Below are 17,455 nucleotides of genomic sequence, written 5' to 3' on the forward strand. Positions count from 1 at the left end.
GCTAAAGTATCCACCCACAGATGACCCAAAATAAGTTTAAGAGCTAACACCAACAGGGAAGCAACCTAAATCCTTATTCTTGAGAGTTTACACCAAAGACTGGACCTTGACTGGACACAGAACCGTTTCCAGCCCTTTTCTTCAAAGACTGAATAAGATTAAGATCAGATTTATTGTCATGTAGAAACAGGGAAACAAACTTTCTCCTCCGCATTTAACCCATCCAGGTTAGCACCTGTTGAACACACACATGCACATGCACAGGGTCACACACCCATGGACAGATGCCATACACTGGGGCGGTTGGCAGCCATTCAGCGCCCGGGGAGCATGGGGGTACAGTGCCGTGCTCAAGGGTACCTCGGTCATGGCAAGGAGGTGAACTGCCACCCCTCCAGCTGTCAGTTTCACCAATCTTTGAGTGGCAAGAGTGGGAATTGAACTGCCACTCAAATTGGATGACCCACTCTAACCACTGAGCCACGACTGAGCATTAGCCTCAGTGCCACACGGCTAAGCATAGAAAATTCTTGTTCTGAAAGTGCACTTGTGACGACCCCTCCGCTCCACTAGTTGTCCCCGTCTTTGCTGTTGTTTTCCCCTTTTGCATGGAGTAAGGCGGAGGGCTCATCAGGCTGATTGAGCCACACCTGGGGCTTGTGTTTTAAAAGCTCCTCTCCTGCCAGTTACGGTCCCCCCTCTTGGATTGACTTGGTTAGACCAGGTTACGGGGTGGCTGCTATTTTGGTTGTTATTTTTGATCGCTTACACACCCACACACTCATACACTCATACATGCATACGCTATTGAAAACTGCCTTCCACATTTCTTTATTTTAGTTCATTTTGTGAATAAAAGTTATTCTCGTAATTGAAAAACCCTCATCGGTCTCCCATTACTGTTGCAGCCGGGCTGTGACAAACTATATTGACTTAAATATGTTTGGAAAAAAAGGTGTTAGTTGTGATCTTGCATGCCTTTTGTTTAACCTGGCACCCTAAACATAGGTCACACACTAACCTTTTAAGTAAAACATTTTCACTTTCATTTTAGATGTGTGTTCAGAGCATGATTGATGCAATGCAGAAGACAAAAGTCAGTGTAACTGTGCATGTTACACATTACTTTAGTTTCTTTAGGGATGTTTCATACCCTAAAGAAACTAGGTGCCCACTATGAAAAAAGTGTGGTCACCCATTTAAACCAAAGCCCTGTTGCCATTATGGGGATGTACTTGTGGCACTTGATAGTCATACCAGCTTAACATGCTTGAACATGAATGATAAAGCAGAAAATCCCATTTTTTTGATGCTCATGAAATGTATTAGTGTGATCCTATAAAGACGAATATTTATACAAAACACAAATCAGCACATGTTCAACTTAAGAACAAGTTCTTTTAACATGTTCTACATGTTTCAAGCAGCTAAGCTAAGGAATAATAAAGCATAAAGTATATTTGTGCCCAAACTTGACGAAATGAATTGTTATATGTTAACAGTAAACGTGTGCTGTTGAGGACGATGGGTACCTCTGTGGATGAGCAGGATGTCGCTCTCATTGACTGGACGATGAACCATGTCTGAGTCTGGCTGACCGGCCAGCAGATGCTCGTAGAACCACTCAGAACGATCTTTGAATGGCTGAAGGAAAAACAAATACTTCATACCACAGTGCACAACACTAAACTAAATTAATTGTGAGAATGCTGGAAAGCAATCTTTCACCCATTTCTACAATTTTGGTATCAAAACGTTCAGCTCTTTCAGGAGATTTCTGCTATGACTTTTGGTGTTTATAACTTTTATACTTTTTAAACTATTCAACTTTGATTCAACTTTTTTCCTCATTCAAATGAATGGAAAGTGTTTTTAACTCTTCAAAAACTTCCTCCTCTTTCCAACCTTACTACTTCTGCAGATTTTCAGCTAGAGACACCATTCAAACTTTAAATGGTTCACAAGACATTCAGCTATTCCCAATTGGTGCAGCTTTTTCAAATGTTCAGGCAATTTTGAAATATAACGGTTTAAAAAACATGAACAAATTTCAACTATTTCTCCTCTTTTCAACCAAACTACTTCTGCATACTTACAACAATTTCAACTATTTTGGTCTCAAAACGTTCAGCTCTTTCAGGAGATTATGGCCTTCCCCTTTTGGTGTTTCTAACTTTTATACTTTTTAAAATATTTATCATTTTATTCAAATTTTAGGCAAATTTCAAATTTGAACTCTTTCTCTTCTTATCAACCTAACTACTTCTGCATACTTTCAGTTAGAGACACCATTAACAGTTTAAACGGCTCACAAGACATTCAGCTATTACCATATGGTGCAGCTTTTCCAAATATTAAGCCACTTTTGAAATATGACTGTTTCAAAAACATGTAAAAAAACATTTTTTTTCGGCCCTTTCATCAAATCTTGTCTTTCCAATGGGTTTAAATCATTCCACTATTGTTATTTCAACTTCAAATTCCTTCAACCAAGACTTCAGCAACTGGTTTTTCAGCAATTGAAAGATTTTCCGCTTTTTTAGCATGGTCATCTATCCCAATTCAGCTGATCAGCATTCTCACTGCTTTTTCTCTAGTTACCACTCTAGACATTTTTCAGTCTCAACTCAGATAGCTTTCAGTGCTGAGACACTCATCTTTAAAACAGGGATGAGGATCAACTCTCTTTGCATGTGCTTTTTTCCCCTGAGTGCTGGAGATAGACTAATAAAACAGCACATAAGGCTTTTCCCTTGGGGCTGCAGGGTATACAAGAAATTATTCAGAAAAGTAAACTAAATTCACCAGGTAAAAATCTGTAATCAAAACAGGGGGCCACTTCCAGGTGAGCTATAATACATGGTGAATGCATCAGCTCAATTAGAAATACTGAAGAGTGAGTGAATAGCAGCATTTAAATCTATGAAGTCATAAGTGGAATTTTAGTGTTTAAGTCTTATTGCCATGGATGTAATGCTGTTAAAGTGATACTGAAATGAGGATGTAAGACTTTAACAGACATGTTCCATTAAATCTGTGATTATTTTAGACTATTCATTATTAATAAATAGATTACAAATAGATTATTAGAGTCTATTATTAGTCTATTTCCTTTAGACTCTTAGACTATTTTGTAAAATAAAGATAAAGATAGATGTCTTTGAAGCCAGAGAACATACACCAACAAAGCAGGCTTTTGAATGAATGAATGCCCTTTTATTGTCATTATACAATGTACAACGAAATTATAGAGCTTCTCCTGTGCTCAGTGCAAAACACACACCTCACATCGTGCTCCTCTACAGTGGGGGAAGGGGGGATCCTGCAGTGTTTCAAAGTGAGCAAAGAAAGTGAGCTCCTCTGCCCGTGACTTACTCAGGTCTCCTGGTGTCACATCACACCCTCTGCCTCAGCCTCTGTAGTCCCTGCCACATCTCCTGTGGGCTGCTGCTAGTGTGGTGGGACTCTATCCTCTTGTTGTAGTCCGCTTTGGCATTTTTGACACCTCTTTCCAGGTCAGCTCAAGCTGCGCTGTAGAGAGCTCTGTCACCTGACCTGAAGGCAGTGTTGCAGGCCTTGAAGAGTGAGCAGACCTGGCTAGTCATCCAGGGTTTCTGGTTTGGAAAAACCCGGATGCATTTGTCCACAGACACAATACCCATACAGAACTTAATGTAGTCCAGTACTGTCCCTGTATATGTTTACAGGCCCTGGGGCCTCATGTACAAAACTTGCGTGGATTTCCTACTGAAACATGGCGTACGCTCAAACCAAAAAGCCCTCCCACACACAAAAATATCCGGATGTATGAATCTGTGCGCACGTATGAATCCAAGCACATTTCCTTTGTACATCCCAATCAACGTGGAATTGAGCGCACATGTCGGAGTACCCGACTCCTCCCTGTACACACCCCTACTCGCACCTGCCATTCCTCTCTCTGAACGATCAGAAAATAAAGAAAAAAGAATGAGAAAGACGGAAAAAAGAACTTCACGGAAAGCGAGATGGAGGTGCTACTTTCTGAAGTGGAGGCCCGCGAAAAATTTATTCTGTGGCACGCTGCCCTCTGGCATAAGCAGCAAATAAGAGGTGTGGGTGGGAGAGCGTGTGTGCCATGGGGTCACAAGCAGAGGTAAATACCTAACTCACAGTAAACGTGTTCGTACAGTAACCTAGTAAAGAAGTCCGCCGAGGAAAAGGTGAGACTGGTTAAGACCAAAAGGTTAAGACCCCGAGATAACTCGATCCAAATACACACTGAAGGTGCATGTAGACGACAGTTGATCGGATGGAGCGTTCTGCGCAAGCTCGAGATTTTTTCCCAGGGTCGTCATCCGGAAGTCGAAGGACACGATATGACTGTTGTTGTCACCGCCGACGGAAAGAAATAAACAACGTGATGGAGAATGCGCCGTTGTGCATCGCGTTTGTGCCATAACCATGCTCATCTCAATTGTAGAGGGACATAGCTTCATCTTGCTCTTCGTTCGCCATCTTTCTCGAATGCCTGAGTTTGTTGTTGTTGGTGGTGAAGACGTTAACATGAAGTGGCTCTATTAGCGATAGTTGAAATGGGTACAGTGCCACCTATCGTACCGGGGTATGACATGCTTTGTGCCAGTGATTCCATTCATTCACCGCCATATATCCAAGGATAATTACCCTCAGATAAGGAGCATAACCCAACTATAGCTATCATCGAGCTAATCTCATCATGCAGAGTATTTAAGGTTGCTGACCCCTGGCCGAGACAGTGGCTCTGACGTTCACTAGCCCCGGGACTCCCTCCTTCTGCTTAGTGTACAATCTCAGTGTGTCGAACTAGGGGTGAGTGCATTGTGAGGAGCTTTCTTGAGTTTATATCAGTGGTTTCCATCTCCTCCTGTGGCCAGGTTATTATGCCAGTGGGGTATCTGATGACTGGCAAGGCATAGGTGTTGATGGCTCGGACTTTGTTCTTCCCATTCAGCTGACTCTTCAGGACCTGCCTCACTTTTTGCAGGTACTTGGTTGTGGATAACTTCCTTACAACCTCCTCATGGTTGCCATTTGCCTGTGGGATCCCAAGGTATTTGTAGTGTCACGATTTAAGTTCTGTTTCATGTCTTGTCTCGTCATTTCCTGTTTTATTTTGAAAAATCACTAAACTTTCCCCTCTTGTTTCAGGTATCTTGCCCTTGCTCCCATGTCAAGCTTCTAATTGTCTTCCCTGATTCCCAAGTGTTTCCACCTGTTCCCCTTGGTCCCTCATGTGTTCAAATAGTCTGCGTTTCCCTTGTCTTGTGCCAGTATATTGTCTCCATTTGAGCTACATTACCAGCTTTGTCTGGAGCCATAGTTTCAGTCATAGTTTCCATGAGCCTGCAGTGAAGCGATCCTCCTACAGAGACATCTTGTTTTGTAACTTATTTTTATTCATAGTTTATTTATTCAAAACGGTAAGTTTCATAGCCTTGTTTGTTCCTCCGTTTTTTAGGAGAGATTTTTCATTGCTACCTTTCATAGTCGCCTCCGATAAAGGAGAGCTTTAAGTTGATAGTTTAAGTTTCATAGTGCCTCTGTTTTTCAAGTGCGTCCTTTGTTTAAATCCGCCTTGTTAGGAGAGCGTGTCTATGTTTTGTTAAATTGTTCATAGCGTTTCTGTTTTCCTCCTGAGTTGGAGCGGTTTATGCTTTGTAACTTTCATAGCCGTGCTCATCCTCCGCCATAGTTACTGAGGAGAGCGCTTAGGTTTTCACAGCCTGTTCCTTTGCTCTGCTTGGAGATCCTGCCCTGCCTTTAAAAATAAACCTCTTTGAATCCAAACTGACCCTGCATCTGTGTCCTGAGGCCCTGACATGTAGCTGTCCTGATCAACTGCTATGACGCCCTCTAGTAGTTCAACACTTTCAGTCGGGATCACCTTGCCTCTCTTTGATATCATTCGGCTGCATTTATCTAGTCTGAATGATATCCCAATGTCCTTGCAAAATATCAGTATCAGCGAATTGATGTCTTGCATACAGTATGATGTTGTCCATGTAGAGAAGGTGGCAGATGATTGCTCCATATATATATATATATATATAAAGATGGTGACGCGCAGCAGTGCAGCGGCTTCTTGTGCTCCTGGGGTTAAGCCCCCTTTTAGTACTTTTTCCGTTGGCCCCGAGGCCAACTTCACCAGTTTTGCTTGTGTAAACAAGCGTACAACATACAGACGAACCAAACTTATTATTATAAGGGACAGTTCGGCCAGGAGCACAACAACAACAACATCAACACCACGTACAACAACAGCAGACCTCGGACTCAGGGCAGATGCTTGCTGGGCAGATTATGGCTCCTGAGGACACCAAAGGCGTAGGGGTGTCCTCCGGACAGTGGGCAAGCGGAAGCGGTGCACATAGAAGCAGAAGAGGGGCAAACGGGGTGGACTGCTAGCCAGGCAAAAGGCTAACACCGGGAGACCACCGATCCTGTCTCTGTTCCTCTCTAATTTCCGCTCCTTGGATAATAAGATGGACCTGCTTCGACTGAGGCTGGGGGCCACGAGTGAGATGAGGAACTGTGCGGTGCTTTCCCTTACGGAAACCTGGCTGAACAACAACATGCCAGACTCAGCCTTCCAGCTCCGACGGCCGGCTTCTCTTCGTACCAGCAGTCGGTGCAGTCGGGGAAAACCCGCGGGGGCTGATTATGTGTCTACGTCAGGGGTGCTCACACTTTTTCAGCATGCGAGCTACTTATAAAATGACCAAGGCAAAATGATCTACCTACTATAGAAATGCAAATATATTTATAAATATATTGAGTATTTTTTGTACAATGTATGTTGATGTCCCTTGCAGAACCGCATGAGCCAATCTTGCACAACACAATTAACTATGCACATTTTTTGTCATTGTCTGAGTTTACTCTGATGACTTGCACTGAATTGAATCAGCCAGGGATGCGTAGTCCGGACAGTAGCTGCTGACAGACAGCCTCAAGCACACTTCCAAATGATCGTCAGTCATGGTTGAGCGGTTCTTGGACTTAATGATCTTCATGTGAGAAAAGGCTGACTCACATAAATAAGTGGAGCCGAATAATGCAGTCAATGAGGTAGCACATTTCCTCATGTTGGGGTACTTTACCTCTGTGAGTAAGTTCCAGAACTGTCCATGAGCTCTGGACTTCAGCTCAATGTCGGCTTGCAGTGTCAAAATCTCATCCTCCACTCCAGAAGAGTTCAGGTGAAACAGTGTTGCAATTTTTGATGCGAGTAAATCCACCTCGGCATCATCCCGAAAAGGATAGCACATGAATGTAGCGACTGGCTCGAGCAAAGAAAAGTCTTGAAAGCGTTTGTCAAACTCTGACAGAAGATTGTCAATCTGCTCTGTGTAGCGTGCACTATCAAGTTTCACACAGGCCTTCCCCCTTGCATCTCCAGCTCTGACGCCAGGTTCTGGAAGTTTGCCAAATCATCACTTAGTTGGGCCTGTCACTTAGTTGCTTGTATTCTGCATGGCCAGCTACACGGAAAAACTCCTTAATCTCCGGACAGAGCTCTCGAAATCTTTGCAGGAATTTGCCTCGACTAAGCCATCTCACGTCAGTGTGCAGCTACAACTCAGAGTGGTCGCAGTTAGCCTTCTCCAGATGTGCACGGAATAACCGCCTTTGAAGAGCTCTGGTACGAATAGAGCAGGCGATCTTTGTTGTCACATCCATAATCTCTTTCATGTTGAGCATTTTAGGGCATAACGCTTGTTGGTGGATTATGCAATGGTAATTCAAGAAGTCCGGGAAAGCATCGTCCTGCCTGCACTTGGCAATAAATCCATTCAAGCGGCCAACCATTGCAGGTGCGCCATCCGTGGTGATAGACACCAATTTGTACACTGGGAGCTGGGTTTTATCAATGAAGTTTTTGAACGACTGAAATATGTCCTCTCCTCGCGTCTGTTCTTTCATGGACAGTACTGTTTATAGCTCCCCTTTTGCAGTGATATCAGAAAACACCATACGAATGAAAATGCACATCTGTGCTGTGTCACTCACGTCCGTAGACTCGTCCAACTGCAGTGAGAAACACTCACAGTCTGCGATGTCTTTCCAAAGTTGCCCGGTCACATCCTCACAACGCCGTGTAACTGTACTCCTTGACAGCTGGAGAGCATTTATCGAAGATACTATTTCTGTCTTGTTTTTAAAGTCTCGAAACAATGAGTCAGCTGCTTCAACGAATGTCTCCTTTACCATTTCTCCGTCTTGGAAGGATTTCTTGTTTTTAACGATGAGATGACTCACCCGGAACGATGCTTCGGTGGCGGCTTTCGCTTTTGAAGTAAGTTGTGTGAAAAATGACTGCTGTCCTGACAACTGGCTTTTTAATTCCTTCACCTTTCTCTTCCTCAGCTCGCTTTTCGGCGGGAAATCTGTATCATATTTTCCATGAACAGTCCGAAAATGCCGCTCCACATTTCCCTTCTTTGGTATTGCGATGGTAGACTGGCAGATGAGGCAAAGGCACTTCGAAAATGTCATCGTGAAAGAAAACTCCTCCCATTCCATATGAAAGTGATACGTTTTTGTCTTCTTACTTGGTCCAGCACCCCCACTCATGTTTATACCCCCCTTGAGTTCAAGAGAATAAAACGAGGGCTTAAAATTGGAGGTAACCAACTCGCTAGCTTGTTGGTCATGCTGCACTTAGCACCGTTGTTTGCGCATGCGTGGTAACCTATGTGTCACAAAAAAAATCAGGTGTCATCTGACTGGGTGCCCTGTATCAATCAAATGACGGATAATGATAGGCTGACGTCTATTTTTTAATGTCATGCAATCTACCCATACTACCTTTGCGATCGACTGGTAGATCGCGATCGACGTAATGAGCACCCCTGGTCTACGTGAACAAAAGTTGGTGTACGAACTGTGCTTTGGTGAACAGCCACAGCTCCGAGGCAATAGAGTATATGACTGTAAAGTGCCGGCCACACTATCTGCCTCGTGAGTTTACTGCGGTGTTTGTCGTGGCTGTTTACATACCGCCGGATGCTAAGGCTAACGAAGCGCTTAAGGAGCTCCACCGTGTGGCCCAGTGATGCAGTCCCCACACTACAGGACTATTTTCAGCACACAGACTGGCAGATCTTCAGGGAGGCAGCTGCCTATGAAAGAGAGATAGACCTGGAGGAATACACATTGGCTGTCCTTGGATACATCCAGGACAGTAACCGATTAGAAACCCTGGATGAAGGCAGAAGTCCGGTCTCTGCTGAAAGCCAGGGTGACGGACTGCCACTCAGAGCGGCTAGGAGACAGCTGACTGCAGGATTTAAAAGGGTCAAGGCTGCATATGCCCAGAAGATCCAGGGACACTTCACGTCCAACGATCCACGGAGTAAGTGGAGGGGCTTAAAGTGCATCACAAACTACAACATCAGAGATGTACAATACCCCAGTGACCCCTGCCCGACGCCCTCAACAGATTCTACGCACGCTTTGACGACCCGAACACCTCCCCCAGCACCAGACTCACCCCCCCACCAGGAGAGGAGCCCCTCAGACCCTCTGCTGGGGTCACAGAAGTGAGGAGGACCCTCCAGAGGATTAATCCAAAGCTGCAGGGCCCGATAACATCTCCGGGTGGCTGCTGAGGAGCTGAGCACACCAGCTGATAGACATTTGCAACACCTCCCTCCAACAGGCAGCGGTCCCTACCTGCCTGAAGACCGCCACAATCATCCCCATTCCCAAAACCTCCACAGTGACAGACCTGAATGACTATTGACCGGTAGCCCTCACCCCGATAGTCATGAAGTGCTTCGAGAGACTGGTTATGGACCACATCAAAGACTGCACTGACGTCACTGTGGACCCGCACCAGTATGCATATAGGAAGAACCGATCCACAGAGGACGCCATCTCTTCTGTGGTCCATATAGCCCTCACCCACTTAGAGAATAAGGACTCTTATGTTCGCCTGCTCTTTGTGGACTTCACATCAGCATTCAACACCATCAGACCACAGACTCTGGTTCAGAAACTGACCACACTTGGACTGAGCTCCACCCTCTGCAACTGGGTCCTCGACTTTTTAACAGAGAGACCGCAGTCTGTGAGGATCTACGACATCTCCTCTCCCATCACCCTCAGCATAAGCTCCCCCCAGGGTTGTGTGCTGAGTCCCCTTTTGTGCACTTTTTTATATCTATCCGTTTATATACTTGTTATATTTGCCTTCTTTATCTTGTGTAATTCTCTTTTATTTGTATACTTAGTTTACTAGTTCTATCTAGCTCCGGGACCAGGGAAACAAATTTCGTTCCATCTCATGTTGACATGTGCTGACATATATATATATATATATATACATACTGATATAATTATCATAATATATTATCGCTACAGATAGATAACAAAACTAAATATTTATCAGCTGACAAACAAGTTGAAAGTTGAAGTGTAGCAGAGAGGAAGATGTGGTTGACATCTTCTGAGGTCACCATCAGTGGATTGGAGCGCTGTTTTTATAGCCTGGCAACATCTTAACTGATGCACGTGCACTCAGAAGCAGGTAACACAAGTGAATTCACTCATAGGCAACATGGACAGGACCTCACAGCTAGCAGTTCAACATCTGGAGTGCAGAAACGCTCCTTCTAAGTCACATGTCCAGGATTACACGTCTGTTGTTAATTAGCTCCTTTACTGTCCATTTAGTCGTAAAGCTAAGTAGAGAAGTGTTACAGTTGTTCCTGCAGTCATGTTTGGGTGAAAAAAATTATCTTACCTTCCTAATATTCCTGCTGTGTTCTCATCAGGAGTCCAAGCTTGTCTATTTGATCTGCCAGTGGTCTCACACTTCCCATGATGACCACTGGAAGAAATGGCGTAACCCCCTTTCACCTTTTTCTCCATTTTGTTCCTGCTCTGCATCCTAGACCTTTATTTATTGATTTATTATTGTTATTAGTTTTGTTCTAACATACAATCATCGTAAATATTTGAATTGAGCGACATGACAATTTGAATTTCCCCCACAGGGGATGGATAACGTATTTTTCTATTCTATTCTCGATATCTCCCCTTCAACTCATCTTGATGTGAGATCCGGGCATTACTTGGGCTTTGGAAAGCTCAGTTCCAGCAGGTTAACAACTTTCCTGTTGCCATCATTAAGCTTTAAAACAGATATGCCAGAGTTATCAGCGGAAATCCCTCCAGCAGCACAGCATCAAAACTCGCACAGAGAAGAGTTTCAGAAATATGAATTTTCACAGAAGAAATCTCAGTAGAAAATGGTATTTTCTGTTTTTTAGGGTGACGTTAATGCAGAGCTTGTCTCACTTGAACCACTTTTGTTTCTCTACTCCACATGACCATTTTGTTGCATTATAGAAAAATTAAGATGACAAATGTGAAATAACTGTGTCATCACTGCTGCGGGTGATGAGGGTGAGTTGATTCACTGACAGACTCAAAGTCAATTCAATATGTTTAATTGGCTGAAAAAAATCTAAAAGGAGTTAATACAAGAGAGAAATACCTTCACCAATGCTCCAGACCAGCCAATTGCTAGGCTGGTGTAGAAGGTATTATGTCTTACCTGACCCTTAATAATATGCATGAACCGTGACATCAACTCTGGACACTCCAGCAGAAAGTGGAAATGGTTAAAGATTATCTTTGGATTCCTGAAAGAGAAGGCAAAGAGAGAAGTGAGACAGGAATAAATGGGAGCGCAAAAAGAAAGTGAAAAGAAATTAAGAGAAACATGAGTGGCTTGATCATATACAATCTCTAATGTATCAGGAGGTTGATGTATATTGACTCACCTGGTTACAAAACACTTGAGCACCTCGTCATGCTTGCAGACAAACTCTATAAAGTGGGGTGATGTCATTCTGTGTGAGAAAAGAATGGAAAGTGAGAGGCTAAAGACATGGACACTGGGAAATTCACTGAAAATAATATTAGTTCATAACATAGGACATCAATTATCCAAAGATCTGACAAGAAACATGGTAAATAGGGCTAACTAGCAATCAAATAACAGCCCCTCTGTTGCTTGTGCATAAAGTATTTTCAGTGTTCTAACTGTGCATAAATATGGACTTGGACAATTTTAACACGACAACAAACACAAATGCCAATTTTTTTTTAATAAAAACATCAAACTATTAGATGTTGTTTGCTGAATATTAGATCTCTCCTTTGGAAGTCTCTGTTAGTGAATGATTTGATCTGTGATCATCATATTGATATATTTTGTCTTACAGAAACCTGGCTGCAGCAGGAGGATCATGTTAGCATTAATGAATCAACTCCCTCTGACAATTTAAGTGTTCACATTCCTCCAACCACAGGCAGAGGAGGAGTGGCAGCTATCTTCAGATCAGGGTTACTAATCAGTCCTAGACCCAAGATTAGTTTGTGATTTTGTGATCATTTACATAGAAATAATCTGTTTGAAGAGTTTCACTCAGGATTCAGAGTGCATCATAGCACAGAAACAGCAATGGTGAAAGTTACCAATGATCTCCTCTTAGCTTCTGATAGCGGACTTATTTCTGTGCTTGTCCTGTTGGATCTCAGTGCTGCATTTGATACGATCGATCACAGCATTCTGTTACAGAGACTTGAAGATGTTATTGGGATTAAAGGAACTGCATTAGGCTAGTTTAAGTAATTTATCTGATAGATTCCAGTTTGTTCTTATAAATGAAGAATCTTCCTCACACATTGGAGTAAGTCATTGAGTTCCTCAGGGATCTGTGCTTGGACCAATTCTTTTTGCTTTATACATGCTTCCATTAGGTAACATTATTAGACAGCATGGCATAAATTTCCATTGCAATGCTGATGATACTTAGCTGTACTTATCTATGAAACCAGATGAAACCAATAGGTTGGTCAGACTACAAGCCTGTCTTAAAGACATAAAGACCTGGATGACTCAGAACTGTCTGCTTTTAAATTCAGACAAAACTGAAGTTGTTCTCTTTGGACCTGAGCGCTTCAGGGAGAAATTGTCTAGTTATACAGTTACTCTAGATGGTATTTCCTTGGCTTCTAGTTCTACAGTGAGGAACCTTGGAGTTATTTTTGACCAGAATTTTTCATTTGACGCACATATAAAACTGGTTTCTAGGACTGCCTTTTTTCACCTTTGTAATATTGCTAAAATCAGGAACATCCTGTCTCAGGGTGATGCAGAGAAACTAGTTCATGCATCTGTTACTTCAAGATTGGACTACTGTAATTCTTTATTATTGGGCTGTCCCACATATTCTCTGAAAAGCCTCCAGCTGATCCAAAATGCTGCAGCCAGAGTGCTGATGAGAATATAATTTAAGATTCTTCTCCTCACATATAAAGCTCTTAATGACTGAGCTCCATCATAGCTTAAAGGGGAACTCCGGAATTTTTATTATTCCTGGCATGAAATACGTTCATCTACTCACCAAGAGCAGTTTGGCGAAAGTCGGCGTCCTTCAGAAACTATTTAGAGAACTTGCAATAGGCGTATATCCATATAACGGAGTGAACGGGGCTTAGACGATGCAGCCTCTAAATAAGGCATTATCTGTCTTTATTTCACCAATACTTTAAGAAGAATGAATGAACGAACGTGTACTATAGCTCTGTTAGCTCATAGCTGCTGTTATGTGGCTACTTGCGTCTATAGGAGAGCTAACAGAAGATTATGATTACAGTTAATTGAATTTCAATTGGCTTGAATTGATCTATATTGTTTAAGTGCCTTGCTTTGGCGCTACCTAAATAAAACTGAATTGAATAAGTGGGAACAAACACGAAGTAGACGAGACTGTCACAGCCACAGCTGTGTTCCATCTTCCCTTGATTGCCCCGTTAGTTTAAATACCTGGTCTTCTCCGCCTTTCTTTGCTCGTGTGTTAATGTATTTGTTATGCCTGTTTGGTTCACGACCTGGATCCTGACCCTTGGTGTTTTGTGGATTATTTTCAGTTCTTGGATTACCTTGGTTTTTTGTTCCGGTCCTGCAGGCCGACTTCCCTGCTCACCAGGCCAGGTTTTTCCTCTGTGTGAGATTTTCTGTTAACCAATAAACTTTTGTTTGAACTAAGAGTTCTTGTTCTCCTGACTCTGTGACCGCACCGGGGCCCGCACTTCATTACGGTGTGACAGAGACATGGCTGATCACAGTGTAAGAGGCCTCAAATTAAAAAATGACTCTGGATGAACCTTTTTACTATCACAGTATTGTGGTGGAAGTTTACCGGGCCCTAAAAGTAATAGAATATGAAGAAATGCTTACGAAAGTAAAGGCTGGAAAAACACAAAATGAGGCCATGGAAAGTACCAAAGTTTAGATCTGTGTAATGTCGAGTCAGGCATTAATGCCATGGAAAGTACCAAAGGTTAGCTCTGTGTAATGTCGAGTCACGCATTAATGCCATGGAAGGTACCAAGGTATGGCCACGTCAAGCAGTAATAAAATGTATGTGTTATAAAGATAGTAAACAGGAGATATGGATGTAGAGGGGAGGTCAGGAGTAGTGGGAAGGACTATTACATGAATAAAGGTTTTAAAAAAGACAGGACAAAGGGCCCTGCCACGGGTAAACTAAGTAATTAAGACATAACAGTGGAAGATTAGGGAAAAAACGCCATATGAAAGGAGGGGCCTGGGGAGGAGCATCCACAGGCCCAACCTGTATAAAAGAGGGGAACTTTCAGAAGAGTTTTCAGACTTATCCCGGGCTACTTCTCATGCATGGTCGAATTGTAACTCTGCAATAAACCATCATTGGACCGCGAACCAGCTGAATCTTTGATACTTCATGACTTCTCATCTTTAACTACTGAGTATAGCATAATAGGTAAATTGAACTCCACAAAAGTCACAACAGTATCAGCTGGAAATATGAATGTGACAGAAGGGTGACTGTGACATTGGGCCAGAGTACACAGTTTGTCTATGGATAAAGCAGACATTGTATCACAAGTAACAGAAGTACTGGTGGTGGTTTTTGTGGAGATGCGTACTCCACAGTGACTACCAAAGAATGCTTGGCACATTAACATGAATCAGAATGGTGATATGATATATTGCTTAGAGAAGAGTGACTCGACTTTGGCGTTGTACCTCACATGATGTACAGTTCAGTCTCCCTCAATGACAAACCATGGCCCTCTAGGTCATCATCATAATAAAATATATGAATGAAGGCATGCAGAACATTTACATAGAAGTCTGAATTACAGAGAGCTATCTCTTTAACAGCTAAAGAAAATGGAAAAGAAAAAAAGGCTACCAGGTCATTTCGTCTTTAACTTTAACTGTGCATTTAATTAAATGTGTGTGGGGAGAGGAGAGTTGTTAACAATAATTCTACACTGTGGTTGATATGCTAATGGTATTAATGCCTTTCTTACTATTGACAGGCACTGCCTCCAGACTGGGCAGTGAATCTAAAAAGACTGAAGTATATTTTTACAGATGTACATAAAGCACCTCACGTGTGTCCGTCATGAATTACATGTCACAGTAGACCCACATCTGCTCATGCTATTGGCAAGATAGCTTGAATAGCAATGAAGAGCAATGAATATTGCTCTTACACTATTCCTCTCACATTCTGTGATAAGTGTAAGATCACTCTTTAGTACGTTGGAGTGTCAACCAGTTAATAACTTGAGCTAAACTGTTAACAATGTAATCATATGCATACTATTAAGACAATATCAATGTAACAGCTTTTAATATATTTTTAAAATAGTCATCTGGCGGGTGTTTTCATTGTAGCTGATTACTTTAATCAGGCTGACATGAAGGCAGTTCTCCCTAATTTTCATCAGCATGTGAACTTTGCAACAAGGGGAAATAACACATTGGCTTACACAAAGATCAAGAAGGCATTCAAGACAGCATCCCACCTAAAATCTCTCCTGATAAGGGAAAAAGCCACCAAGAAGCAGGTGAGAATCTGGCCTGCAGGAGCTCTGGAAGCACTACAGGACTGTTCAGAGAAGCACAAACTGTAACCCAAAACATACAGCTGGAGGAGTATGTGAAGTATGTGCCTACATACAGAAGTGTATGGATCATGTCAATGGCATCAAAAACATCTCCACACTGGCCAATGAGAAAGCCTGGATGAGCCATCAGGTGTATACAATGCTTCAATACCTTTAAATCAGGTGACGTGCTATTGCTCAGAACAGCAAGAGCAAAACTGAATCGTGCCATGAGTACCGTAAAGCGGGCTCATGGTCGGAAAACTCAGGACTTCTTTCAAGACCCTATGAATACAAGACCTATACGGCAGGGTAATCAGGCCAGAAATAAGCTGGCCCTCCATCATGTGAAAACAGTAAAGCCTTTCTCAATTCACAAAATCAACACTTTGGAAGGTTTGAGGCACTGAACAACATCTAATGAACAGGCGCTCCGTCTGGACACAGCTGAGGTCAGGAGAGCCTTCAGCAAAGTGAACATGTGGAAAGCAGCTGGTCCTGATAACATACCAGACCTGGTGTTAAGGGACTGTGCAGACCATCTGAATGGGGTTTACACTGACATTTTACACATCTCACTGGACCAAGCTGTCGTACCATCACGTTTTAAAACTTCTGCCATCATTCCAGAGCAAAAAAGGCCAGCAATCACATGCCATAATGATTACCGCCTCGTAGCACTCACCCTCATCAGGATGAAGTGTTTTGCAAGGCTGGTTAAGGACCACATCATCTCTAAACTCCCACCCACTTACGACCCCCACCAGTTTGCTTACTGCTCAAATCGACCGTGATGGGTCTCATACAGGAAGACAACACCCTAGCCTACAGATGGGGAATTAACTATCTGGTGGACAGGTGTGTGAGAACCTGATCCTGAATGTTGAAAAGACAAAAGAAACCATCATCATCAACTTCAGGAGAACATGGCAAAGCCACACACCACTTTGCATCAACAACTCTGCTGTGGAGAGGGTCAGCAGCAAAAAGTTCCTTGAAGTAAAGATTACAGCATATCACCGCTCTTGCAAAAACAGCTCAGCAGCACCTGCACTTCCTGCACCAGATGAGGAGAACTCACCTCCCCCTCCCATGCTCACTACCTTCTACAGAGACACTATAGACAGCGTGCTGACCAGCTGCATCTCTATCTGGTTGGGCAGCTGCCGTGCTTCGGACTTGAAGTCTCTGAGCAGTGGTGACGACAGTGGAAAAGATTTTTGGGACATCACCACACCCTCATCCAGGATGTTGCGCAGAAACTCTGCTTGACCAGGGCTCACAAGAGCCACATTCTCACCATGAATTGCTCTTCTTGCTGCCCTCAGAAAAAAAGTTTCCGCAACAGCTGTGCAACAGCCAGACTCCAAGCTGCTGAGCTTTCCATTGCAACATCCCCACTTTTAAAGAATAACAATAAGAAGAAGTAGCAGTAGTAGTAGCAGTAGCAGCAGCAGCAGAAGTAGCAGTAGCA

General features: G+C 43.0%; 1 protein-coding gene across 1 annotated transcript in view; it reads right to left on the reverse strand.

Annotated features, from left to right (window-relative positions):
- hace1 (HECT domain and ankyrin repeat containing E3 ubiquitin protein ligase 1) overlaps window positions 1–17,455 on the reverse strand; it is a 67,466-nt gene that overhangs the window by 17,509 nt on the left and 32,502 nt on the right. The window contains exons 13-15 of the mRNA XM_072394933.1: window positions 11,814–11,882; window positions 11,585–11,672; window positions 1,533–1,644 (exon numbers count right to left, since the gene is read on the reverse strand). Of these exons, the coding sequence (XP_072251034.1) occupies window positions 1,533–1,644; window positions 11,585–11,672; window positions 11,814–11,882 (269 nt within the window). The remainder of the gene's footprint in view (window positions 1–1,532; window positions 1,645–11,584; window positions 11,673–11,813; window positions 11,883–17,455) is intronic.

The sequence above is a fragment of the Leuresthes tenuis genome, unplaced genomic scaffold (genome assembly GCF_036924035.1).
Source record: "Leuresthes tenuis unplaced genomic scaffold, fLeuTen1.0.hap1 SCAF_10, whole genome shotgun sequence".
Classification (NCBI taxonomy): Eukaryota; Metazoa; Chordata; class Actinopteri; order Atheriniformes; family Atherinopsidae; genus Leuresthes; species Leuresthes tenuis.